This window comes from Heliangelus exortis, chromosome 17 (genome assembly GCF_036169615.1).
Source record: "Heliangelus exortis chromosome 17, bHelExo1.hap1, whole genome shotgun sequence".
Lineage (NCBI taxonomy): Eukaryota > Metazoa > Chordata > Aves > Apodiformes > Trochilidae > Heliangelus > Heliangelus exortis.
The window spans coordinates 11846708-11873101 of NC_092438.1; the positions used below are offsets into that span (position 1 = coordinate 11846708).

General features: G+C 43.4%; 1 protein-coding gene across 4 annotated transcripts; it reads right to left on the reverse strand.

Moving 5' to 3' along the window:
* Nucleotides 1-741: 741 nt before the first annotated feature.
* Nucleotides 742-25884, reverse strand: GLYR1 (glyoxylate reductase 1 homolog). 4 transcript variants are annotated; one of them, XM_071761192.1, is made up of 17 exons: nucleotides 25758-25861; nucleotides 24772-24864; nucleotides 23594-23630; nucleotides 22295-22374; nucleotides 16589-16727; nucleotides 15765-16007; nucleotides 12737-12823; nucleotides 11853-11909; nucleotides 10749-10799; nucleotides 10560-10633; nucleotides 8647-8746; nucleotides 7243-7353; nucleotides 6876-6977; nucleotides 5648-5810; nucleotides 5051-5230; nucleotides 4463-4587; nucleotides 742-4143 (listed from the first exon to the last, which is right to left on the reverse strand). In XM_071761192.1, the coding sequence occupies exons 5-17, from the start codon at nucleotides 16673-16675 to the stop codon at nucleotides 4069-4071; spliced, it is 1455 nt and encodes a 484-aa protein (XP_071617293.1). In that variant the 5' UTR covers nucleotides 16676-16727; nucleotides 22295-22374; nucleotides 23594-23630; nucleotides 24772-24864; nucleotides 25758-25861; the 3' UTR covers nucleotides 742-4068. The 4 variants fall into 4 exon arrangements, with proteins under 4 accessions (XP_071617293.1, XP_071617291.1, XP_071617292.1 ...); XM_071761190.1 differs by lacking the exon at nucleotides 24772-24864 and having other exon boundaries at nucleotides 25758-25884; XM_071761191.1 differs by lacking the exon at nucleotides 24772-24864 and having other exon boundaries at nucleotides 6876-6972; nucleotides 7241-7353; nucleotides 25758-25884.
* Between the last annotated feature and the right edge of the window lie 510 nt (nucleotides 25885-26394).

A 26394-nucleotide genomic window follows, 5' to 3' on the forward strand; every position in this document is an offset into this window, starting at 1 on the left:
CGGAACTCTGATCAGGCTCCTACCCAAATTTTTAGATGTAAATAAACTTCTGGCACTGCAGGCGGGGCTTTCCCTTTTCACCGGGGGGGCGGCGCAGTCTGCAAGAGGCGGCGGAGCGAAACCCCGGAGGGGGCAGGAGGGGTCGGGGAGGAACGCGATGGGCCCAGAGGTGAAGCTTTGCTGAGCACAGCGCTGAGGCCGGGGCCTTGTTCCATCCCTCTCTGCCTTGCTCTGAATCGCTGTGCCGAGACCTTCTGTACTGCAGCACTTCAGCTGAACCCCCACCCTTCCCAGCACTAAACCCTGATGTCTCAGGACAGCAGCAGCAGGTGCTCTCCGACAGCACTCCCTGGCTCATCAAAACCCAGTAGCCTACAGCTTGAACACACTCCAGTTAAGGGATCTTGTCTTGGAAACCCCACTTGCTGCTGAGGTGGTTTTCATCAGTGCTCACAGAGCCTCGACACGGGAAGGGAGGATGCTCCATGCTCCATGGAGGATGCTCCAGACAGAGCAACTGGGACACCAGATCCCCAGCACTCAAGCAACACCAGCCTGGGGAAGCTGCAATTTATCCAAATTCATCCTTTGTAGAGCTTCCCTGACAAGATCAGGTTTCTGTGATGACCAGAAGGCTCTCAGGATGCTGCTGTTTTCCAGCTACGCTGATATTTAACTGTTTTGAGGAACATAAGTACTTTCAATGAGGTTCAATCAGCTTTAGAAACTGCTACAAGCACATTGTGTTACCAAGAAAGGTTTTATTCTTTTTGCCAGTAGCTTTTGTTAATTGCACAAAAAAAAAAAAACTTTGTTTTGCCATTTAAACATTTTCACACATCCTATTCTGAATGACAAACGTTAATTAAAAACAAGGCAAAAAATAAAAATTCACAACCTTAATTAACTATAAGATCTATCATTGAGGAAAAATGAAACTGCTTTTCTTACAAGCTTTTCACAAGTGTCACATTTTCTCTTTGAAAAGGAGGGAGTCAAAAAAAAAAACCAAAACAAAAAGCAAATCGCTAAAACAGAAATTCTCATAAAAAGAAACTTTACAGAATTGTCAACAATATTAAGACAACATTGACTAGCCAGTTTTATTAGAGCATCTCTCAATCCACAGCTTCCCCCCCCTCCCCTCCCCCAAATCTCAGGCCTAGGAACAGATTAAGATCCATGTTCAGAGGCTACAGACATAAATACAAGAATCCGAGTGAGATCAGCACGAGGCAATCCCAAACAGCACCTGCAGCAGTCCAATTTTCACCATTTCCATCCCTCTGCCACATTTCACATCCATCTCAGAGCTCTCAAGTCTCCTCCTCCCCCCTGGCCTGCCTATGGTTACAGCTGGCTGGGCCTCCCTGCATCCCCCTCCCTCTCCAGAGGCTGCAGCCAGACCTTCCCAGGATAAATGAGTGTTCAGCTGCACCTGGCACTCCCACAGAAACAACCATCTCCATATTTGACAACTACAGTATTTCTGGAAAACAAAACCTGAAGCAGTGAGGTGCCCAAGGAGTGGCTCACCCACTCACAAATATGGTTCTTTGAACTACCACTGACAAACCCTTCAGGGGACTTGAGAGCTCCTTTCAAGTATTCTCACTCTATCCAGAGGCACCACAAAGACAAAAAGAGGGAGATCCTCCATTTCCTCTGCTCACACCCATTTAACTTCACCAGCAGAGCTCTGCAGGGACAGGCTGGGAATGTTGCTGCACTGGCTCAGCACAGTTCCACTCCCAACTGGAGGCGAGACAGACAATACCTCCCCCTCTTCCTCCCAAAAAATTCCTTGCACTGTAAAACCTGTGGTATTATCTCCTGACCCCAAAATACAAAATTTCCCCCTGATGCCCTCAATACACAATTCATCTAAGGGATTTCTTAACCGTGGGATGTTGAACCAAATACTTCTGATACTAAGAGCTGAATCCTTCTGGATGGGGGAAACACAAGTGTGTCAAAAGCAGGCTAATGGCTGGTTATGGGTAGTTACATGTGTCTTTAATATGAATATCTACATGCAGGCTGACAGTTGCACTGCCAAAGAAATACATATGTGTTACTCGTGTTGTTCACACATATCACTGACAAACAGGCAATGTGATGTCCAACAGATCTGTTGCTGGGAGATGTTCACCACAGGACATAATGCAGAACACAAGATTAGCCCATAAATAGTGATTGCAGGAAGTGAAATATCCAACAAAGTAACATCTACAGCACTGGATGTCAGATGTCATGATCCATAATTGGTATCTGATACTTTCTCTGTTTCTTAATAAGGTGCCTCTGAACCAAATGCACGTGTTGCACAAAGCAGGATTGGCAAGAAATCCTAACCCACAGGAAACTCTCCCTACACAGCCCTTAAGTTCCTAGAAAAATAAGACAGTGGAAAGGGCAAAACCCGTGGATTTAAAGGAACAGGGTATAATTTCAATTTGCTTTCTTTCCTTTTAGAATCCCAACCCAAGGGAGATTGTGCCACTGAGAAGTGATTTTGGCCAATGAAGTTTCTTACTGGCATTTTACTACCTCTCAAATCTAAAATGCAAGAACCATCCTAAAAGGCTAATACTGAGCACAATTTAAAAGAAAGGAAAACACACAAACCACATTCTGTGCATTTTGAGAGAGACAGGCATCCTTTGGACTCTGGGTTGGTCTGCTATCAACACAGACAGCATCTCTGCTTTCTAGCCTTGGCATCTGCAGTTCAAGTCCCACATCTCTAGATTAAAGCTCAGCAGTGGCCTTTGCCTCCTCGTTTAATTACCAGTCTCTGGTATCTGGCCACAAGCAGAGTCACAGGTACAGGAAAAAGTCTCATGCTGTGCTAGTGTTGTACCCATAATAGCAACACTAAGAACATGTATGGAAAACCTGACATGTATATAGATCACTAATCAGTACACAAAATATCCCTGTGAGGTAGGTAACCATCACCCACCTTTAAAGATGGGCAAACAGGCTAAGAGATATAATGACCATGCAAAGGCCAGAGCTCAGCATCCTCAACCTCTTGGCTCTGCCAACATTCCTCTCACCCCTTACAAACTCATCACTCTGCTTGTGACACTACTACAACTCCAGACACCTTTGTAATTATAGACTACAAGGGTAAAAAAAAAACCAAAAAAAAACCACCCCCACATAAGCTAAGACCAGGAGCAACTCTAAGGTGTGTTCCTTCTCCAAATAAAATATCTCTGGCCCATTTTTAAACTATGTTCCTCTTGCAGGTTCCTATGCAAATGTGGTGATCTCCAATGCTGTCTGTGGGCTGGGCAGCTGTGATTAGCCTTTTAGGAGACTAATTTACACTGGCATTCTCTCATTTTCAGCAAGGATTTTTGTGTTCCCTAAGCTATAGTTGTCTGTACAGGGGAAGACATGGATGCAATCTCTTCTTAACAGTACGAGGAACTCCTCCATCAGGGTGCTGGGGAGGTGGAAGTTTAAAAAAAAACAGAATCAAGACAGTCTTGCATGCAACCCCATTACCTTCTGGAACTGCCATTCTCCTCCATGGGAGGTGCTTTGTTCTCTAACAGTGGCCGATTAACAGGAATGCTCCTCCCCTTACTTGGGACCAAGGATTTTAGTGCTATTCACAGGTAGATGGGATGTATGTCACCTGTCCCCTTGATGCAGAGAGTCCAACACGCACATTATTTCACAGCAAAAGAGAAAAAGGATCATTAGAAACAGCATCTTGGACAAGCATACAAAGAGGAAAATAAAAGCAGCCAAGCAGCAGATTTCTGGCAGAGTTGCCTCAGAGCTTCTGAACAAGCCGCCACTGTTCTGTTCCATGACTGTCAGTGCATGGCATGGATTTCTCTAATTAGACTGCAACAAACTGAGCCTCCCTCCTCCCCCCCCTTCTGCCACCAGGGGAAGGCTCACTGCAGCAGCTGCCTCCATGGCAGATCTCAAAGTCTGTGTATAAAAGGAAATGGAGAGACAGAGATGGACTGGTCCAGAGTTAAAACCCAGTATCATAATAATATTAATCAATAATCATAGTATTAACAGTAAGAATGGTGCAGCCTAGTGGATGTAGGCCCTGTACACTGCAGACATGTCGTTGTCTGACTGGTCCAACGCTTTTGCTCGTTTATAGACCTAGAGAAGAGAAATTAGAAAAGGATCAGTGTCTGCTCTTGTCTGAAGCTTTTGCTTAGCAGAAAAATTACTTTGCTGACCAAGTTATTAGAGCAGTGCAGACCACAATGCACCAGGTCTGACTGAGGCCAACTTCTGTTTACTCCTGTGACATTCTAACAGCTTCTACCACCACAAGAAACCCAATCCCATCCTAGGGAAAACATATTTCAGTCACTCTTTGTCTTAGAGATGATGCAACTCTTAGGTTTTTGTCTCTTGTTGACAAATGGCTCTATTGAAGAAATTCTGAGTATCATGAACAGCAAATAGCTCTTACCTCATTGGCAGCAGCTGCCATGGGAGTTGGGTGGTTGACAGAATCGCCCAGTGCAATAGCTAATCTAAGATCCTTCTGTATGTATTTTAAGTAGAAATCTGGTTTAAAGTTTCCTTGCAAGATATCTGTTGAGAGGAATGCATGCAAAAAGTAAGCATGGCAAAAGTAAATCAAGCCCACACTGCAAGGGCATGCAATTCAACACCAAACTTCCCTTTTAGTTCTTCTGCTCTCTATCTTCATGTGGTCACAGCAGATAATGTCACTACTGCTCACTGACAAAGTGAGCTCAGATTTCTAAGCAGCTTGCCTTTCATTTCACTTATTACCCTGCCCCAATGAAATCCTCACTGTGAACTGGAGTCCTAAGTAGTCTGCAGACAATGCAGAGCTTGGGGTGTATTCTCAGAAGCCCTGGCTATGAAAGGGAAGGAATGGAACTTGGCTCTTCATCTCCAGAATGCTTAAAATACCCAGAATCCCACACTGATGAAGACAGGACAGTTATTTTCTCCCTTCTGCCATTAACTGAAATGTTGCTAGGGAGGGGCATATATCCTACAATAAAACAATGTAAGAGAACTTTACTTTGGCACTTCTGGTCCAGGAAGATGCTGGCAAGTTGTCCCTGATTGAGGATATCCAGAAGGGTCTGCTGGGACTGGCCAGTCACTTGAGCCAAAGTCAGTCCTTCTGCTATTGTTGCCATGAAGCTGCCTTGGACCATGTTCACAATCAGCATCATCTTGGCTGCATTGCCTACTTCACCTGGGAGTGAGACATATCACTGGGCATTCCTCCAGAAGAGATACAGCAGCCTTCCTCCCCCTCCCACACAGGATTAACACTACCAGGTTTTCCATATCAAGCACTTGACAGTTCTCCCCCCACCCCTGCCCAGAAATACTTTAAAAACTCACCCATTTTGAAAGCACTCAAAGGAATGGAGAAATCATAACAAGTGATTTAGCATCACAGATCCTCCAAAATGAGCCAGTATTCAAAAAATAAAGCTTAGGCTGGAGGCTCTGGAACTGATCAAGTTCCAGAAGAGCAGGCCAGTTTCCCATACTGCCCAAGGAGACAAGAAGCAGATGACACACATGCCTCTCAATCTCCTTGCTGGAATTCTCAGCCTTTGCACTGACTAAGAGACTGCTATCAAGGCCTTGGTGTTTCAGTTACCTAGGAAAAAAGAGGTCTTCCCCATTGCTTGGAAACAGCTACTGCAGTCCTCATATAAACCCCTGTCACCAGCTGCCAGGATCACAAGCATCCCATCATTAGATAACTGCTGGTTTCCCGAGACTGGTGCTTCCAAAAAGCGACCACCCCGGGACACTATCACCTGGAAAAAGAGCAAACCTGGTTAGCAGGAGCAGCAGGCACTGATGCTGAGTATGCAGCACAGCAGGAATGTTGTTCAGAGAATTCCTGTCCCTGAGGACAGAATTTTAAAGCAGAACAAGCAGCTCAGACATATAACGAGAGGAAAACACAAACCCATGATGTGCTGCATCCCACTAAGGCAACCTGAGACCAAAAGTTGCCCTCACACTTGAGCAACACTTTCCTGCACCCATCAATACTCTGCATGTTTTAAGAAGCTGAACTGAGGTGCTTTTGCCACAGCACCCCATAATGGCCAAGGAATGAATGCTGAAGTTGTACATATGGTGTAGGAATCTCAGTAGATTGACTGTTATGGTATTTCCCCAAGGAGGAAAGGCCTCTGACAGATCTCTGCAACCAGATGTTTACTAATATGTATGGCTCTGTTCCCAAAACTTATGCTACACATTAATGCATCACCAGTACATCTACTTAGAACTTCACCAAAATCATCTATCTCCCCTTCCTCATGCAACACCTGCTGCCCTCAGGGCAGAGGACAGCAATCAAGATGGCAAAGAGGAAATCAAAGATATCACATCAGAAATAATCACAACACTTCTAGAGAAACTCTCTCTGTAAAAGCATTTCTACAGAATGAAACATGAAAGCATTCTTTTTCCCCAAACAGAACATTTAAAACAAGCAGATTATGCATTTTATCAATTTAAAGACTATTATTAATCCAGACAGTGCTTTCACCTCCAATCTGCTACAGAATACCAATCTGGCTATAAATACATCTTGAAAGATTAAAATCTGTCTGGCTGTTTGCAGTGGTGACAGCTAACAGCCCTGCCAAATCTACAGGCTTTGCTTTTAGCAGCAGAGAACATCTCATGCAACTTTGTTTGCTGGTCAAGATGTGACAGTTTATTTTGTCTTATTTGCCCGGGACTTGAGTGTCTGCTAAAAAAAGCCCCGAAACCTTCAGGAACAACTTTTATTATCAACAGCTTACCACCTGACACAAGAACTGCAGCACTGCTGACCACAGATGTTACAAGTTCAGTGTGATTACCTGGGCCAGCTCTGTGACTGTCTCTGCATCCACAGTGGACATGTCCACGTAGCACTTCCCGGGGCGAATGCCCTGCAACACTCCACTCGGACCCAGCACCAGCTGTGGGGAAGAGAATAGCGGTAAAGCAATAGGGTGTCTGCAGAGAAACCCCAATCCTGCAGGAGAGCAGGGGGATACCAACACCTCCCCTCCCAGGGATTATCTTTTTAAACTTAATTTTTTTGTTTGGACATTTATTTTCACACAGAGGCACTGCCCAGCATCTAAAATGATGCAGGCAAGTGGGGTTAGTAGGAATGGGAACGGGAACACAGCAGCTGTATCTTGTCCAGCTGCTGGAGGAAAAATAAGAGCTAATCCTTACATCCTTTGCTGCTTTTGGATCTGATACACAGGCAAAGGTGATGTCACAGGTGGAGACAACTTCAGCAGGGGTTCTTCCCAGCCGTGCCCCCTCCTGGATGAACAAATCACACTGCAAAAGTCACAAAGCCAAACATAAGAAAAATTAAATACAGAGTAAATGAATTCTCTAGCATCTTGCTGAGACAAACTCTGCTGATGAACCAAAGTAAAAAGGGGTCAGAATATTAATTACTTCAGAACTGGGCTGTCTTCTGCTGGTTTGTCTGCACACAAACACACACACACAAACACACACACACAAACACACACACACAAACACACACACACAAACACACACACACAAACACACACACACAAACACACACACACAAACACACACACACAAACACACACACACAAACACACACACACAAACACACACACACAAACACACACACAAACACACACACGTCTCTTTTGCTACTTTTCTGAAACACCAAGTGAAAAAGTTTGCAACACACAGGAAATGAGAACACAGGTGAAATGATAAGATACTCAACATTGCGGGTTTGGGAGGAGAGACGAGGAAACAAAACTGCTAAACAGATGTAGCAAAAGGTTTTATTGTACAGGAAACAGGAATTTGGCACAGCTGAGGCTGAGATGCATTCCAGTGGGCTACTGCTTCAAAATCTTGCTCCTTCTTACCCTATCTCCTCATACCACCCATGTTTTGCAGTTACTAGAAAAATATCTCTTAAACCCTTTCAACAAAGGAACTGCAGCACCTTTTTTGCTTTCCTCAGTATTACCCGAGTACCACACCTACCTCAGTTAACTGCTTTTCCTCCTCCACTACAAAGAATACCACTGGCTAGAACAGAAGTGTAATAGGCAAATTTTCACTTTGAATGCACTTATAAAACTCTCCCCATCGTGGTCTTATGACACAGCAGATTTTCAGCAGAACCTTTTTTACCACAATGTGAACAGCACAACAAATGTGTAACGAAGCTGTGGTCAAGCAGTGCATCTTACCATCCCATCCCTAGGATCAACTCCCCAGCATTTGGCCTTTGTGCCAAGGTCCATGACAAAATGACCTGGTTATTTACATCACCAGAGGCATTTTTACCCTGCATTCTTCAACACAAAGTTGTAATTGTTCTGGCAGCTCTCTCATTTCATACAAAATGGCAATTGTGTGGCCACTGTTGACATTAGTGACCATATCAGGACAGACTACAGCTTTGTCTAGTCAATAGTGGCACCCAACAAGCACCTAGAAAACAGTAACAGAACAAGTTGGCAAGCATATACTTGTGTTTCTTTGGCATCCACCCTCAGGCCTCCCTGAGCTAGAGGTGGTAACTACATGTTTAGAAAAGATTCAGTATCATCTGTACCTGAAGTTCATGCCTACCTTCTCAGCAGTCCGGTTCCAGACCGTGACAGTGTGACCCATCTTCAGTAAGTTGGAGACAATGCCACTTCCCATCAGGCCAAGTCCCAGAAATCCTATCCTGAGGGGAAGAGATAAACATTTGTGCAACAGAAAGCAATTGCTATCAGCCTCTCAAGGTCTTCAAAACGATGAAGGGCAAACCCTGGAGCATCAACAGCAAAAAATATCCTGACATCACGACAAAACCAAGTACGTTCCACCATGGCCACAGGCAGAATAAGAGGATTTTTATGCCACCTATTCCAAATGGGCAGATACTGAGCTCTAAAAGCAAGCTGCTGTTTATTTTGTTTACTAAGCATCCCTGATCTTTCTGCAGAACTTCCTGCTTTAGAAGGAAAGCTAAATAATAAACGGTTTGGGTGGTCTGGGTTTTTTTCTTGGTTTGTTTGCAGGGGGGTTGTTTGTTTTATGAAAATTGCTGCTCCTGTGGCTTTCATTGCCAGCCATCACCTTACTGAAATTGAAGGGAACAGAGATCAGCACGTCCTTCTCTAACTAGTCTCCTGGTTTTCAAACAAAGTCATACATATAATGACTTGCTTATGCCACTGAATTATACATTATATTTTTTTATTTTAATAAAGCTGAGCTAGGGCTAAGCTAAGCATCATGCACAGACCAAAAACCTAGTTCCTGTCTGCAGCTGTGATTTTGGACAGACACAGAAAGAAAGGAATAACAGACCAGTTACAGGTCACAGTAAGCAACAACACCACAGCCTGAAATTAGCAGCTACCTGCCTTCCTGTCCTACAGCCCTTGTCCTCAAAGCTGGCAAGAATTCTGCTCCTTTCCTTCAAGAAAAACACTGCACTAACAAGTTCCATCCTGCAGCAGGAATTCCTTTGCAAGGCTCCCTTAATACATCAGACCAAAGCCACCATTCTAGCAGGAGATTCTGAAATGCTCAGTAACACATCTAAGGTAACTTCACAACAACATCTGCCTGGCAAACCCCCGGTTATGTCTTCAGAATTAGCTACAGTATGGACACACTGTGGCTTTTGTAAGCCACCTGCACTCTCTTAGCTAGTCATGCTGCTTTCTGTCAGAGCAAACCAAGTTAGACAGGTCAGTGCAAGCTGCTATAGGCTCCTTAACCAGCCCAAACAAGGCCTGCTTTTTTTCCAGCCTCTGAAACAGAAGAGACAGTCTTTTTCTCCCAACCCACCTGAGCCACAGTTTCCTGAGAGACTCTTTTACCTGAACAGCTTCATTGTTACTCTTGTTGCCCTGGAGTACAGTTGAGAACTGACATCCCATGAGAACGACCCCAACAGCAAACAGCAAGCTGTGGCCTGAACTCGATTTGAACAGAGCGGAAGTTACAGAGTGAAACAGGAAGCTCCAGCCAGGCTTCTCTCACCCGAGAAAGGAGGAGGGGGACATAAGAAGAAACCAGAAAGCTCACGTGCTACACAGCAAAGCTCTTGTGCTGGGAGAACATGCCTCCCTCTTCCTCTTGATTTCTACATGCTCATGAGAGCGATTAAACAACCCCAGTCAACTGCCAGGCACTACTGGAGAAAGATATCTTTTATCTTTCTGCCTCATATGGCATTCAGAAATATGTTCTGCAGGATGCCCTACAGGAAAAGGGCAACTACAGAAGAGCTCTGAATTGCAAATGTATCCAGGCCAGACCTTATCCTGAATTCTTCTACTGTACAGCCCTGTTTGCTTTTAGCTGCCTGTCTCCCTCCCCCCTGCCCACCAAACCAGAGTTTCACACAAGGACAGAGGAGATCTGTAGTTAGAGGGAAATGTTAGGTTTATTTATTCTTAGTGACAAGCTGGATAATGGCTGCATGTATGAGCTGGGAAGGAGAAAAAGGAAGGGAAATGGCTGAAGTGTGTTGGAGATCTTACTTTTTGTCTGTAGGAGTGATACTGCCATTGACTGCTGTGCTGTCTGCTGCCTGGATGGAGGTGGATCCTGTTTCCTGGGAGGGGTGAGGGGGAAGGGGAGGGGAAAAAAAAGTAGAGTGCACAGCTCTGGAAGAGCTGCAAGTCCTCATGACAACGAGGAAAATCTATCAAAACCAAGATCTACCTTACCTCTTCACAAACCTTCAGCTTCTTTGTGATGGCTTGATAGCAGACAGCTGGCTGTGTGGGGAAGAGAAAGTACTCAGGGGAAGGACAGTGCTGATTTGCTCCCCTGAGCAAACAAGACCATAGAAACAGGCAGCTCACTCACCCACCCACCACCAGATGCAAAGCAGGGAAACTCTGACTTCCCTCAGTGAGAGAAAATAAACCCCAAAACCTACTGCAACATACCAAGCTCTTCCTTTCCCACCCTGCCCCAGCAGTTCAGCCTGTCTTCTGATACAGGTACTGCAAGCTCCTTTCTGTAGGTGACACAACAGGCTCCACCAGAGGCTCCAGGGCACCCCTACTCTCACATTTGGCCTGGAGAACACGAAGCTATCTGGGGCCTGCCATAGAGCACCTTGCCTCATACCTATGCTCAGTTTGTCAATGCAGCTGGGGAAGAAAACCTTCTTGTTAATGAGAAGGCATCTGGCTTTGAACAAACATTAAGGTGAAGGCTGCTCCTTCCCATGCTGCTTATTGTGAGCTTGTCTAGATTGAAACTAGTTAGCAGCTCTTAATCCTTCTGGTTCTGCCCAGATCTTAGCTGATATAAATCTCTTTTCACTTAATCTGATCTTTCCTTTTCCTCCTGATGTTCACTGCTGAAGATAAAATCCTGCAAGGCTTCTGACTCTCGGAAGACAAATTGGTCATATTTTACATACAGCTCTTCTGATCCTGAAAATTCTCCTGCTAATTGACAAGCTCCTCCAGGTGAAGGAACTGTAGGACAACCAGACAACCAAACAACAGGGTTTTTGGACAGAAGAACCTTTTCTGCCCCTCAATATTCAATCTACAGATTCACTACTACAGATCTGTGAAATCCTCGTGCTACATATTTTAATTAAACTTCACTGTGCTCAGTGCTAAATCATTCTAAACCCTAAGATTAGGAAGCAATTGAACTACAAGATTGCATGCAAGAGCCTAATTGCCACTGGTCCCCAAAGAAGAGAATCTGGGAGTTCTTAATGTGTATTCCTTGTACTTAGTCCCAGCAAAGGGCAGGATGCCAAGCTGGACAGACCAGCAGGATGATCCTGAATGCCAAATCCTCACCTTCTCTGTCTGGCTCAGTAGGAAGTGATGGAAGTGTGGATCACTGTCCTTCACAGGCTACAAAGAGAGAAAGTACAAGTTCAGAAACATTCCCAGTCACTGAGCAACCATAGCATAATTTCCTTTTCTCCTGTCTGCACCAGAACAATAGATTGAGGTGGATAATATGAAATGTATCAGCTGTATCAAACAGGCTGTTGCAATCCAGCAATTTACATTGTACTTCATTCTCAAAACCATAGCAATTTCTCATTTTTGGGCATCTATAAGAAAACCAATCACCAAGATTGACGTGGGAGGAAGAGATCTTGTATCCTGCTTCTTCCTCCTCCCACGGGAATAAAACCACTAACTTTCCAGTGTCCAAGGAGCTCCTTAGAACTTCTGGGAACTGGCTGGAAATTATATTAACAAGGACTGTAAGCCCAGGTATCTGACCTCCCCACTGAGCATCATTCTGCTCTTACTCTGCTTTACTGACCACTTGTTTATTTATGCACAAAAATTAAAGGTTTCCAAAAGCTGCTTATGAGCTAAGCCAAATGAAACCATGTCATACAACAGTAAACAGAAAAGGAGAAATCTCCTGTTGTGGGAAGCTGGTCCCAGAAATAACTTTTGAAACAAGTAGTGCAAAAACAAGTGCAGCAAGTAAAGTGTGAATCTTCAAACAGTTCCACAGAAACTGAAATCTCACTCCCCAGCACAGTTCTGAACTTCCCAGGATATTGTCTAGTTTTGTTATGCTCCAGAAAGACAAACAACAGTGTCTTACTTTGTTCCTACAGGAGGAAGATCTCACTACTTTACACCCCAGACAAAAGGTTCTACATTTGCTTCCACAAGCTCAGTTCCTAGGCTGTGTACGTTGTAAAGTTTCTCACCTCGCTGACGCTTGGGGGCCACTTAAATCCAGCCACTGTTCCAGCCATCACCCTCTTCACTGTACTGGACTCTGGAATTGTAAGGTCCTGAGGAAACAGGAGGATCAGAGAGAGCTTACAGCCTGGCTCAGTGGCTGGCCACAGCACGTTGATCATATGAGCACAGACACAGTTTTGAAAAGCACTACGAATGTCTTCCATTTCACATGCCTTTCCATGGAGAGTTCATACTGAAACACACAGCACCATTATCAACACAATTGAGGTGAAGAACACATGAAGGAATTCAACAACAGTTATGGCTTCTGGAGAATCCAAACTTCACATGTTAGAGAAATTATCACACTTCTGTAATGATGCAATGAGCAGAGAAGCAAACACACTTGATCCAGCATTTTCCTCTGATGGATGCAAAACACTAAATAAATAGGTGAAGAACATCACCACAGTCAGAGGTCTGAACTCTTCTCATCCTCCATTGTCATAAAACAATTAGCCTACCAGTTAACATGAGAAACTTCAAAGCATGAGGCTAATAGTGACATCTGTGCAAGTCTAAAGAATCCATGAGACAGAAACAAATATGCAGACTGCCCCATTCTCTCAACAGGCTGTGATTTGTAATGTCATGGTAATAACAACACTTAAAGGTCAAGTTTTTTACTGTTGAGCAGATTATACTTTATCTCTCTTATTTCCTCAAGATATATAGGTTAACAAAAGTCTTTATGCTATAGATCATAGATATGCTAAAGACTTATAGGTCTCTATGCTATAGAAAAAGAATGTGCAGAGCTTTTCTGTTTCATTATCCTGAAATGAAGATTCAGAAATGGAATCACATTATATCCCCTCAGGAAGGGATTTTAGAAGTGCACAATACACCTTAGTGTCCACACAGAACCACAAGAGAAGGGCACTGTTTGCAAAAAAGGTTAAAAACAAGACTCCTGAAGGTAACCAAGATTAGCAGGGACAACTTGAAGTCTCCAACACTGAAGTGTCATTTGGTCTAGAGAGACCTGCACAGACCACGCTGCTGTTTCAACTGGTAAAGCATGGATGAAACCAGTTTTGATACCTATGAAGTCATGTTGGTCCTCTGAAACTATTCATATAAGCCTCAGAATGAGAGTATTTGAATGCTTATGTATGCCTACAGAGCATTTCTAGATGGAGCACACCTCAGATCCTTGATTTTGGTGCATCCTTATTACTTGGATAGCCAGAATTTCAGCTGTGACGTGGCAAAAAAACCAAATCTCAACACTGCAGTAAATCAGGATAGAGACACAACTGTCTTCTATCACAGGGCTAAAAGTACAGGGGAGATTATGAGAACCAGGCAAGAAGAGGACAAGATTTTGAAATTGTTTCACAGGTTGAAAACAGTAATAAGGCAATACTGTTATATTTTTCTGACAGTTTCTTTAATTGTCAGTACATTACCTTCCCAGAAGCCATAAGGCTACTTTCCTGTATTAGCCTGCTTATTTTCATGGTCTGTTGCCAGACACTTATCACACAGATGGCCACCTCTTTGTGGTAAGATGTTTAAAACCACTGCACTTGCAATTTGCCATCAAAATAATTTCTACTACCACAATTAATTCACCCAAAGAACTCTGATGCCCCAAGGTTGATAATACAGTAAAACCTAAGCATACAATTCGTCTGCACAATCAGAATTCTCCCACCTTTTAGCTTTGATCCATTTTAGAATGAATCCAGCTCAAAGACAATGCTCAAAAGCATTTTCCAAGTGGAAAAAAAAGCCCTGTGGCTTATTTTAATAGAAATATGTGAAGATAGAACAAGATTATAGCAAGACACTTTGAAATGTGAAACTATGTTGCCAGTAAAATGTTTTCTTGTATCAGTCAAGTGACAAGTTCTGTAATTATAAGGAGATTCCAAATATATATTTATTCCTCCTCCTCTCCTGCAACTCCCCCCCCAAAAGGAGAAACTGGAGAGCTCTATTGTATAGCCTGATTTAGCAGAAGCTGCCTCTAAAAAAAACCACAGCTAGTGTTTCCTCCACATTTTACTGCATCAAGAGAGAGTTTGCTGTTCAACCAGCGAAGGCCAATCCATTCAGAATTCTGGAGATCAGAGACTACCATCTTGACTTGCATTCTGAAGAGCACTGAAAGCAAAGACTGTGAAGCCCAGCATAACTTCATCCCTCTGAAGCAAAGGTGAGCAAGCAGGCCACTGCATGGTGCATCAGCTGAAGTCTCCCCATGGTCTTCAGGTGTAGTCTCCGGTGGAGCATGTGCATTGTAACAATCCACTGAAATAATTATCCATTTGGAAAAGGAAGATCTGGACCACAAGAGTGAGTTCCACAATAAATAAAAAGGCTGGAACTCTGGATGAGGGAAAACAAAGTATTGGTGGCTATCACTGCTGCCACAATATCCAGACTAACAGCAAAGTAATGAGGATAAAATAAAAATGCTCCTAGGCTGGACCTTTATAATGGAGGATGGAAATATATCCTATAGCACAGAAGTTGAAATTAGTACAATTAATTCTTCTGGTACATTCCCCAGGCTATAGAGATTCTTCTTTAAGACCTACCCGTTAAGCATACCCCATCCTCTTTAAGTACTGAGGGTGAAGCTGAGTAATTACTAATCACTGACTCACACAAGGTAGATGAGATGGGAGAAGTCAGGAATCTGATTAAGACCCACATCTCTTCACTAAACCTTCCCACACAAACTGAACTTGAGAGATGGCAAGATGAAAGGTGAAGCCTCATGATACAGATTTCAAAGTCCTCTCAAAGATAATGAATAGAGCCACTCAGAACAACTAATTGGTAAAAATTACAAGAAGAATCACCCATAAGCTTGCCAGAAGCATCAGGAAGCCAAATGGTCTAGAGGTGGAACAGCTTTAAAAAAAACAACTGATACTGAACTGCCTCTTCCTGCTGGCCTGTTAGTTAAGGTGCCAGTCAACCCTAGAGTCCGTCTGCAAAGTCCACAGGGCACTGGCAGACATGCACAACACAAACCTTCTCATCCTTTGGCGGACGCCCCCGCTTTCGGGGGCTCTGATCCTGGGCTCTTTTCAAAGGTGATTTTGATCCTCTCTCTGACGATACAGAAGAGACCCTCTTTTTGCCTTCCCCAGTGCCCTTCTTCAACTTCCCTTCAGACAAACTGGTTTTGCGTTTCTCTTCACCAGCAGATTGCTTGCCTCTTTCTTCACTGGAATTACGGCGATTCTTCTCTTCACTGGAGTTATGGGAAGAGGCCTGAGAGATTACAGAATAGAAGATGGTAAGGAAAGAAGAGAAGAGCTGGTACGACTTTCATGCAAAACCAAGGATGTGAAGGACCCTGTGCTGATTACTGTGAAGCAAACCAGCAGCACTGCAACTTGAAAACTAGATAGTTGTTAGCCCTCTGAAGTCGGTGAGTGAAGTTCCTGCTTAGTTCTCCTGAAAAATCACTCTGGTTTAAGGAAGTGAGCAACAGAACAGGCCACCAGAAGACTCGCTGGGAATGCATGAACATATAGGCACCTCCAATACACTAAAGACAAGATTAGTAGATACCACATTCTACAGCCCAAGACTTAGGACTAATTTATCAAATCATCATAAGCAATTCAATTAGCCTCTTCAGTTTCTCCATCAGTTTTACAACACTTTTTTTTTTTTTCCCCCACCAATCAAGACTCAATGGGGAAGAAGAGAGGACATGAGAAAAAAAAAAGCAGGAATGAAAATGAACCTCCTTCACATCTTGCCAGAGGCAAGAAAATCCTTTCACATCTGACCATTATTCATGCCAAGACTTTTTTTGATGCACACAGTAGAAAACATGCACTCACCTGGTCCTTGCCTTTGTTTTTTCTAAGAAACTCTTCCACAGCATCCACAGCTTGCTGGAAGCGCTTACCCTTGTTAATTTTGATCATTTCCTCTTTGTGAGGGTGATAAGGCTTCAGCTGTTCCACTTTGATCCAAGCACTAAAACCAAAGCACAATTAAAAAAAAGTTTTTTTCCAAACAGCAACTTTCTCAACCATCCCACTTTTACCAAGACACAGATATATTTTTTTTCCCAAGAGTAACTGCAGACAGCAGCCCAAACTCCCTTGCTTTCTGCAACCTGAAGGGTTGCCATTTCTGCATCCACTCAGAACTTTCCACCTGTGCTTCTGCTTGGTTTCTCTCTCAAGTTTCATACCCTCTCCTGCTAGCAGTGCTTCACTCTGTTAATCCATGTTCTCCACCAGCAAGACAGTTTCTGGATGTGCACATAGGTATTTGTTTAGAATGAAGGCAGTGACTGCTCTTGTATCACCAAGAGGAACACCCACAATCACATCTCCACAAAATGTAGCCAATAACATGAATCTGCTCCAGAGGTTTCTGAAAGCAGAGGCCACATAACAGTTCTTAGCCATCAGTCCCTTGTTCAAGTATACACTGCACATGTAAGTCAGGAAAAACTGGAGAAAAAAACCCCAAAATTTTGTATCTCACAATAGACTTGACCACATATACAGCACGCACAAACAACAGCTGACTGGTAAAACACATTTCTGATGTACCTCAATATTCTGCACAGAGACATTATTTTCACTTTTGAGGAAAAAGAACAGTTTTCTTCACTGTTGCTGTTTTAAGATAAACTGGTACAGTAGCAGAGTATTCACCTGCCTGCAGTTCTATGAACAAGCTCCAATGGCTTCCACTGATGTTAAAGAGGACTTCTTGCTGTTTACCAAACGGTTAACTGGTCAAGTACAGGGTGACAACTCCACTCCCCATCAGGTTGACAAATTCTTCTACCATTCCTTAACTGCAGCTCGGGGGAAAACCTCTGCTGTTAACATTGCTGCTGACTACCTGTCTCTCTCACAAAATTCAAGCCCAGCCACACTGTTACAAAGCTCTTTCTATCCTACTGCATACAGGCCTGTGAAAAGTTTTAGAAAAGCTTTTAATGAGCCAGGATAGCCAAAAGTGCCTTCTTAGCACACAGTAAAAAACAGCCAAACTGATTTTCTCTAGTTCCAAAACATCTCTGTATTATGAACACTGACTAGCCATGATTAGAGGGTTTTAATATTCTCTAGTGTGGTATAGCTCCTGTAAGCAGGTTTAATAGCTGCCTTTTCAGACACTCTAAGTATCATGTGATAACTGAACATTAAGGTGAAAATAGTTAATAATAATAACAACAATGATAATGCTTTGCTGGATCTTTCTTGTCCTCTCTTCACGGTATGGGAGAAACTTCATAAAACTACTAAGTTTTACATTGTAGTAGTTGAGATGTCCACATTAATGGCAGCACAACCAAATTGGAAGCCAAAAGAAAATTGCTTTATGAGCCCAGCATGTGTAAGCACACAGAGAAATCAAGATAGGTTTCCTGATTTTTAAAGGGAATGCCCCAATTTTCACCAGTTAAAAAAAAAGTAAATAAATAAACCAAATGGCTGAGATTTGGAATTCACTGTGTAAAGCTCTTAAGGGACAAAAAATACAAACAATTACAACACTAAATTTAATTACACATCCATGCTGATAAAAGAAAGGGATACTTAGCAAGAAAACAAGCCACAGGGCAACACTGAAAGAAATTTTAAATATTAGATTTTTCAAATTTGTGCAATAAAAAAAATTTGCAATGCACTTACACAACCAAAGATATCAGTAAGAGGTGAAAAAGTTTTGACTGTAGTAATTTTCAGCTATGGCACTCTGCAGAACCGACCAACAACATTCCAGCTGGCTCTGCTACACAACAGTCTGTCTGCAGCAGCAGAGAGCTCTGCATGGGATAATCCACCTGAGAAACACCAGCCATGCAAGCTGGCTCTCCCCCAGCTCAGCCTGCACCCTCTGCCTCCTCAAATTGCCAGTGTACCCAGTCCAACACCTGGCAAACTTTAAGCAAGTGTTATCTGATGTCAGGACCTGAAAAAACATTTTAGATGGACTACATTCCTAAGTTTCTCTCTCCTTAAAAACCAGGGAGAACAGAGGCAGAGAAGGAGGGTACATGTTTGCACCCCAACAGGATGTGGAGGCAGGGGAGGCAACGAGTGCTGCTCTAAAATCACTGTGCCTGATGGAAACAGGCTGCAGATTATTATACTTATCTTGGACTGCAAGCTTCCTCCAATTTTTTCCTTATTATATCAAGTCAGGAAGTGCCCCTTGACTCTACCACGTTTAGTGAGACTTTAATTGTGACAATGCTTCAAAAAGGTGCTGAGTAAGAAAGGACTGCCCCAGCTTCTTAAGACTTGGATAAACTTGGAAGACCATTTGGCTGTTACAGAATATCCAGGGGGGAGAAGGGGGTGGGCTGGGAGGTGAAATATGTTTGTACACATACCCCAGATCACTCCAGGACTCTCCTAAGTACTTCTACAAAACAGAGTAGAATGATACCTTCAAGGCAACTGTTATTTTAGTTCTGACAATGTCAAAATATTCCCAAGCAGACCACAAAATATAAGACTATTTTGAACTGGATGAAGGAAACCAAGAATGACTTGTAGGCTATGGGCTTGCCAGTCTATTAATTCTAACTACTAAAAGCAATAAATGCACATATATAGCAATATGCAAGTTCTTACACTGCAGAACTTGACTACTGGAATGATCTACAGAGCTTTTCGAGGACAAGACTGTAGCCTGTGAAATAAAAGGGCATCTTAAAAACTATCTGAAAAGCACAGCTAGAAACACAGATAAGAGGTCAAAGTTCCACTTCTGTTTAGAAAGACTTAGAATGGTTGTTCACAGTCCCATAATTGGATGCTCTTAACATGCCTGTCAGGTCTATCAGAAGGAAACATCAACTCTTCTCCATTTAAGATTAAGATGCCTTTTAATGTGACTCAGAGAAGAGACACTCAGAAAAAGAACTGCTAAGCTAACTGGAAAAATCACCTTATCAACTGCCTTATCAATCAAGAACAAGTTAATAAGAGACATTATATAAATGTGTGTAGCACAACTAAGGGAACAATTTCAAATAGGACACAGACATTATATCACCACTATGAACATCAAGGTGGCTTTCACTGCTGTAAACTATAGGGGTACTTCACAGTTTATAAACAAATAAGCAAATTCTTCTTCCATGGGTAGAAAATCCTTAACTTGCAGAAAACCTATTACTTTCAAAGTGACAGAAGCTACCAGCTCCAACAGAATAAACATAAAGAGCACAGAGCTCAGTAGAAACTTCCCCAAAAGCCAGATCTTGAAGAACAGCCTGAATGCACTTATGTTCTCACTTGCACATCTTTGGCCAAAACCACTTACAGCCTTCAGTTAATGTACTTCCTTAGTCCCTGCAGCATCACACGGGGCCAATATTAGTATTCAATTCACAAGAAAAATGTGTTTTCTTGTGTCCTGTATCCTAAGCTATCCAGGATTACACAAACAAACAAAACCTATCTGTACACTACACCAAAACCACTTCCAAACTCAACAGAATGTTCTTATTCATCTGTTCTCTCTGCTTAGATGCACACATGCCAGTTCTTACTTCTAAGCAGCTTTCTCCTTAATCTTTGGTAGGGCAAACTGGAGCCACGTAAGTCGTGAGGAAACAATTTTTTAGTAGCCTGAAATGGTGGAGTTCCTGGCCACAGCAGTCTTTTGGAGATCCTCAGAAGAAATATCAAATCTGAGATTGCCCACCCACCAACAAACTGACTGGTAACCATCCTCTAAAGCTTGTGAGAGGGAATCCACTCAGCAACTAGCACACAACTGGCAAGTATTTTATATCCAGACTCTAAGCTGCTAAACACTGACAGAGTAAAGAAAAGAAGAGTAGTAAAAATGGATCAGCAGTAGAGTAGCATCAGCATACAACCTTCAAAACAGAAGCAACATGCAATAGAGTATCAGTGTGAGTCAGTGCACTCACACATGGACTACAGTCACTGACAGAGCTTTGTGACCTCCTATTCCTCATGCTGTTCAGTATCTAGGGCAGTCACATCAGTTACTTATTTTCTCTTACTGTTTACACACACCTCAAAAAAAAAAGTATTTGCAAAACACTTCAGTTTACTTGCAGAAAACAAGTAAAGGGATTTTTCTCTTATAGCTCAAAGATAAGGATTTTTTCAAGCCCCACACTGGTTAGAACAGCAGAGTTCTAATCCACACACTCTGTAAGGTTCCAAGGACAGAACAGGCACACAAGCTTCTCTCCAGCCTACCAGAATCATTTGAAAAGAAGAATGAAGGGGCCAATATTTATTTAATTTTCAAGTATGGTATGCCAGTCAAAGTGAGCAAATCTCTAAATCAAAACTGTCTAGCAGGAAATGATTACATTTCACAAGCTGGAGACAGGGGAGGGGGGGGGGGGGGCATGACAACAACCACACTGCCTCACTGTGCCAGATGACAGGATTGTCCCCAGCCAGAGCTCTGGATTCGTGTAAGAAATCCGATTATTTTGCAGGTCTGAACTCTTCGTCTGCAATCATGCTGCTAATCTCAGCTACAGTGCTCCAGACATTTGACCACTTTTTACAAACTTGTCTTAATACAAACCATCTCTATATTTGATTTAATATTGTGAAAAACAAGAATAGAGAAAACAGAGTCAGGATAGAAGCAGCCAACCTCCTCAACTTTCAGAACTCAATTAGTTCGAATAACCATGTTTAACAACAGCACCTCCACAAAAAAACTGCTCCCAAATCAACCTTTTCCTGCTTTACCTCACTAGAGGTCCAACAAAGGTCCCTAATAGTCTGCAGCGTTCACTTCTACTCCATCAAGCTGAGACCTCAGTTCTCAAAAGAAACTGGGTTTTAAATAATGAGCAAAAATATTTCAAATATTCAAAATAATTTCCATAAGAAATATGCACTAAATGCTCTCATTTCTTGTTACCTTTATTTAAAAAAAAAAAAAAAAAAATAAAGGGTTTTCTGGTCTTTCATAGATATTTGTAATTTTTCTACTTTATTGCATGACAATGAAAAATAGCAGAAAATAAAGGGAAAAACTGAAAAATTAGCAAAATAATTTTCAGTTTTGTGAAATACCAAAGTTCTCTTCTTTTTGAGTTTTTTTTTCAAATTTGTAAGTTGTCTAAATCTAAAACAACTATGATTTTGCATCAGTGTTTGGAATCAATAAATTCTGCCTTTCAAAAAGGTAGTCTACAACTGCTTTGGCTTTCCTGTACTGTAAAAAGTCTTCCCAAAGCACAGCCAGAAGTCAGAAAGTATGACAATATATTCTTTTACAAATGGCAGCTATATAGTTGTTCTCTTTTTCTGGCAGAAAAACAAATTAATGCTCTTAGCTGTACCTTTCTCAGGCATGGTTAGGTGCTAAACCCAACAAAGTCACACCTACTCCCCAAGTAATCAAGAACTTCCCTTCACAGTGGCAACTAAGATCCTAACATGATTGTTTGTAGATCAAAGACACTCAAAGCTACACTGCACCGTGTTGTAAAAGTTTCTTCACTAAAGATCCATATTTTATGGCACAGTATTGTCACCAGATGAAAACAAGCAGGTACATACTGATCTTCTGTTCCAAAAAACTTCACAAAGAAGCACTTCTTCCCACGAGGTTTCTTCAGATCTTTAGGTGGATTAACAATCTGAAGGTGATCAGAAGTGAAAGTTAAAAGCACATAAAGAAAATCTACTCTGTGAACTGTTGTCACGTGTTACAACTATTGTAGATTTATTTCTTATGCTTTTTTTAAACCCAACGAGGATGAGAACTTGAATCTGTTATGTCTTACAAGTAAGTATGTAACCCATGTAATTCCTTAGATATGGGTATGCTGCAGGAAAGTGAAAAGTCACCCAAACTCCACTGACACATCCCTGCATTCTTCATGCAGTTTTCTTCTCCCTACCCCCAATACGCAAGATGACGATGATGATGATTATGATTATTATTATTAATTGAGAGAGCCATATGGCATTAGCAAATGCTTGTTCCACTTTGGTATCTTTTAAAATGTATATTTAAAGCTGTCTTTATTCACCAAACAGATTGCTTATAAGGTTTAAAATATTAGTTAAAAGAAAAGCTGTCATTCTGTTACACAGGTGGCACCTGAAAGACTGCAGGGAGCCTGGACTTAACTTGATCCAATAACCAAATGTTTGTGGTTGTCAGTCATATTGACAACCCTTCTCCCTGCCACATTGCTGTCAGCAATGCTCATTCCTATACCAAAAAGGAAAACAAAGTTCTTTCAGAGAAGCAGGAATAATAAAATATTACACATATAGTTTGTCTTTTAAAAAAAAAAATAAAATCTTTCCTTTCATCAGAAAAAAGCCCCATGCAAACCAGAAATATTCCCTACATTCATTACTCAAAAAACATAGCTCTAACACAGTATCTTCAGAAGCCACTCTTAATTTCTATTATTTAACACAGTGCATTTAACCAGTTAACCAATGGGAAGAAAAAAAACCTGTTTTGCAGAAAATTACAGGGATTAAATAACTAAATCTGGGAAACAAATCAGTTCCAGAGCTGGATGAACTGCTCTCTGTTGCTTTTCATTCCGTTTGAACTAACAGCTGTTAGTGACAGGCTGAGCTTCTGGATCAAATAAAGCCCTAAACAGGTTCAGAGTTCAGATTTGGGGGCCATATACTTTAAAAAAAACCCAAAACAACAAAAGCCATTAAAAAAAAGCACACATAACAACAACAAACAAACAAAACCAGCATTAGATCCATAACTGAAATACTTTCAGGCAAAGCTTTCTCTGCACAGAAAAAAAAAGCAAAAGCAAAACCAAAACCAAAATCTAAGAAAGCAACAATTTTAAAAAAGCAACAATCATAGCCCACCTTTCCTGGCCATGGGGGATACCGGCCCAGCTTCCCCCTGCAATAAAAACAAAGTATTATGCACCAGAAACAGAGAAAAATTCACTATCTCATGTCTTTGTACATTGCATCATATTTTTCCTGTTAAGACAGTTACAATTTACAGTCAAAACCTACTGTGAAAGGCAAGACACCCAAGCTTTGTAATTGTTACATACCTACACTTACACTAAGCCTCTAAACAGTCTGCATTAACTCACTGGACTATCAGAATTTAAGTGAAAAGAACAGAAGCAGCATAACTACTGCCTGGAAGATACAGTGCTATGCTACAGTGCTTATTACTCCTGTAAAACTGGATATTCCTTCACACGGAACCTGAAAAAGTCTGGATGCAGGCAATCAAACTGAAGTTCAGGTTGGTAACTTAAATCCACCTGGACTGAACGGTCCAGTGAGCAAAGAAGGGAGCCACTGACTTCCAGCTCAGAGAGCTGAGATTCTTACAAGTTCTCACAGGAAAACTTTAATGGCAGAATCCCCTCAACAGGTGTTCCATTATTGTGTTTTTAAGATGCTTGCTACCACAGTAAGATGTGCTAAAGAAAAAAAGAGCCATAAGAAAGGCAGAATAGTTTGTGTCCTACACTTGCAAGCACTACCATTACAAAAACTGCACAAAAGTATTTCTTCACGAAGGAAGAAGATACATTAGCCTTAACCCTCAGCATGGTAGCTCTATCATTATCTTAACCTTGTCACTTACTCCGGCTGCAGTGCTCTCACACAAACTTATCTGTCCTTGTTTTGCAAAAGACTGACAGAGAACCTGTGGAGCCTGCCAGTTCCTGAACCAAAGCCTCTCAGCAAGCAGCACTGCAGCCCTTTCTGAGCTGGCAGTGCTACACAGATTTGGCAGTGATGGTTAGGCAGGAACACTGCCAAAATCTGTAACCATGACCACATCTCATATTCGATGCTTCCACTCTTTTACTGGTCAAGATACTCATAAAAGCCTTCTGCATGTTTCTGCCTTTTTGCTACCATTCTTCTGAGATGGCTTTAGGGTCAGTACCTGTGCAAGTTGTCACGTACGAATTTAAAGCAGGATAATCTGCATTTCAACACTGCGAGCAGTCCACTCCTGAAATGCTTGTTTGAGAAAAAAAAATTGCTAGAAGGAACCAATCTTTACTTACTTTGCTATATAAAATAGAAAACTTCACAGCACTGTCAATTTTTCGGATGAGAAACTGCAGTTGTCACAGCCTGGAGAACATGCTTCTTTTTATCTGGGATATAAATATAAATGCATGCACTTGCTGTTGGGGATTAGCTATTTCTTGCAAGCCCCAGCAGGACACCCTGGCCTGTCAAGTAGAGTAGAGCCTATGCTCTTCAAAATCAGTGCTTCCAGGGCTCCATGGAATCCCCTCAGTTCTCCTGACCAGGCCACACAAAAACCACAGCTCTCTGACTATTTGAGCGTAAAACGCGTGATTCGGGAAAAAGGCTTCTGTGAGCTTCAACAGGGGCGCTTCAACCTGCAAGAACCTGCGGCTTTCCCAGGTTGTTGCGTTGCTTCATTAAAGCACTGCCAAGAAACGGGATTGCTGCTCTCCCTAAACCACTACAAACTCATTGATGTCCCTGTTCTCACCTACCTTGGGAAGAGGCCGTATTTCCAACCGCGCCCCGCAATGATCACCCCTCTGTCCCCCTCTCCTTACACACACACACACACACACACACACACACACATCCCCCCTCCATCTTACACAGGTTAAGCGCCGCCTCCCGTTAATCTCCGGTGCCGGCCCGGCTAAGAACCGAGCTCGCCTCCCCTAGGCCCGCTCCAGCCCCGGGCCCAGGCAGCCTCCTACCGCCGCCATTCTTCACACCGCCCCCGAGGGACAGCGCCTGCCAGAACCGCTGCTCGCTCCGCCAAGCCGCTCCCCACCCGCACCTCAGACTCTCCACGGCTACCGGGGCCTTGCCCGGTTTGCATCGCGCTCTGTCGGGCCGGGCACAGCCCCGCTGCCGCCCCGCCCGCACCTTCGCTCCGACAGGCGAAGCCTCAGCCTGGCTCCCCCAAGCGCCGCCAGCGGTCTGCCCCGCCGCCGCCCAACACCGCCACCCGCCTGCCCCTGCTCCCCGCCGCCGCCCGGGCTAGGCCGCCACTCACCACACCAGATCTCCGAGCCTCAGACTCACGGCCGCCATTTTACCGACAGAGCCACCGCCGCACCGCGCGCGGGCTGCCGGGACAGGACGGGCGGGGGGGGCGGTGGGGATTGGTCAGCGCCGTCACGTGGGCGGGCAGGACACCCGCGGCCTCTCCCCCGGGGCGGGACTGCGGCGGCCGAACCGATTGGAGGCACCGAACCGGGATGGCGGAACCGGGATGATGGAGGCTGGCTGGCGGGGGCAGGCCCCGCCTCCTAGAGGCCCCGCAGTGGTTTTCCCCGGAACCGGCAGCCCACGGGGAGCCGTCAGGCGTGGAGACGTGGTGCTGAGCAGCACGCTGGACGTGGCCCGTGGGTCGCTGCTGCTTCAGCGGACGCTCCGGTGTGGGCTGCCCCCGCTCCCGGTTTGTGCCGGGGGTCCTATCTGTAGCAAAGGGAGCTGGGCTCTGAGCTCCTGCCACAGAGGTCTCCACAGCAACCCCGGAGTGAAGGGGTTTGCTTTTTCCTTTGCTTTGCTTTAAGGAAAACAAACGGAGAATCGATCCTGTTGCTACTCAAGAGAAGTCACCATCAGGACTCCGGCTGTTCGGGGTGCCTGGAGACATTTGTGACCCGCACCTGTGTCTCCCAGTGCCC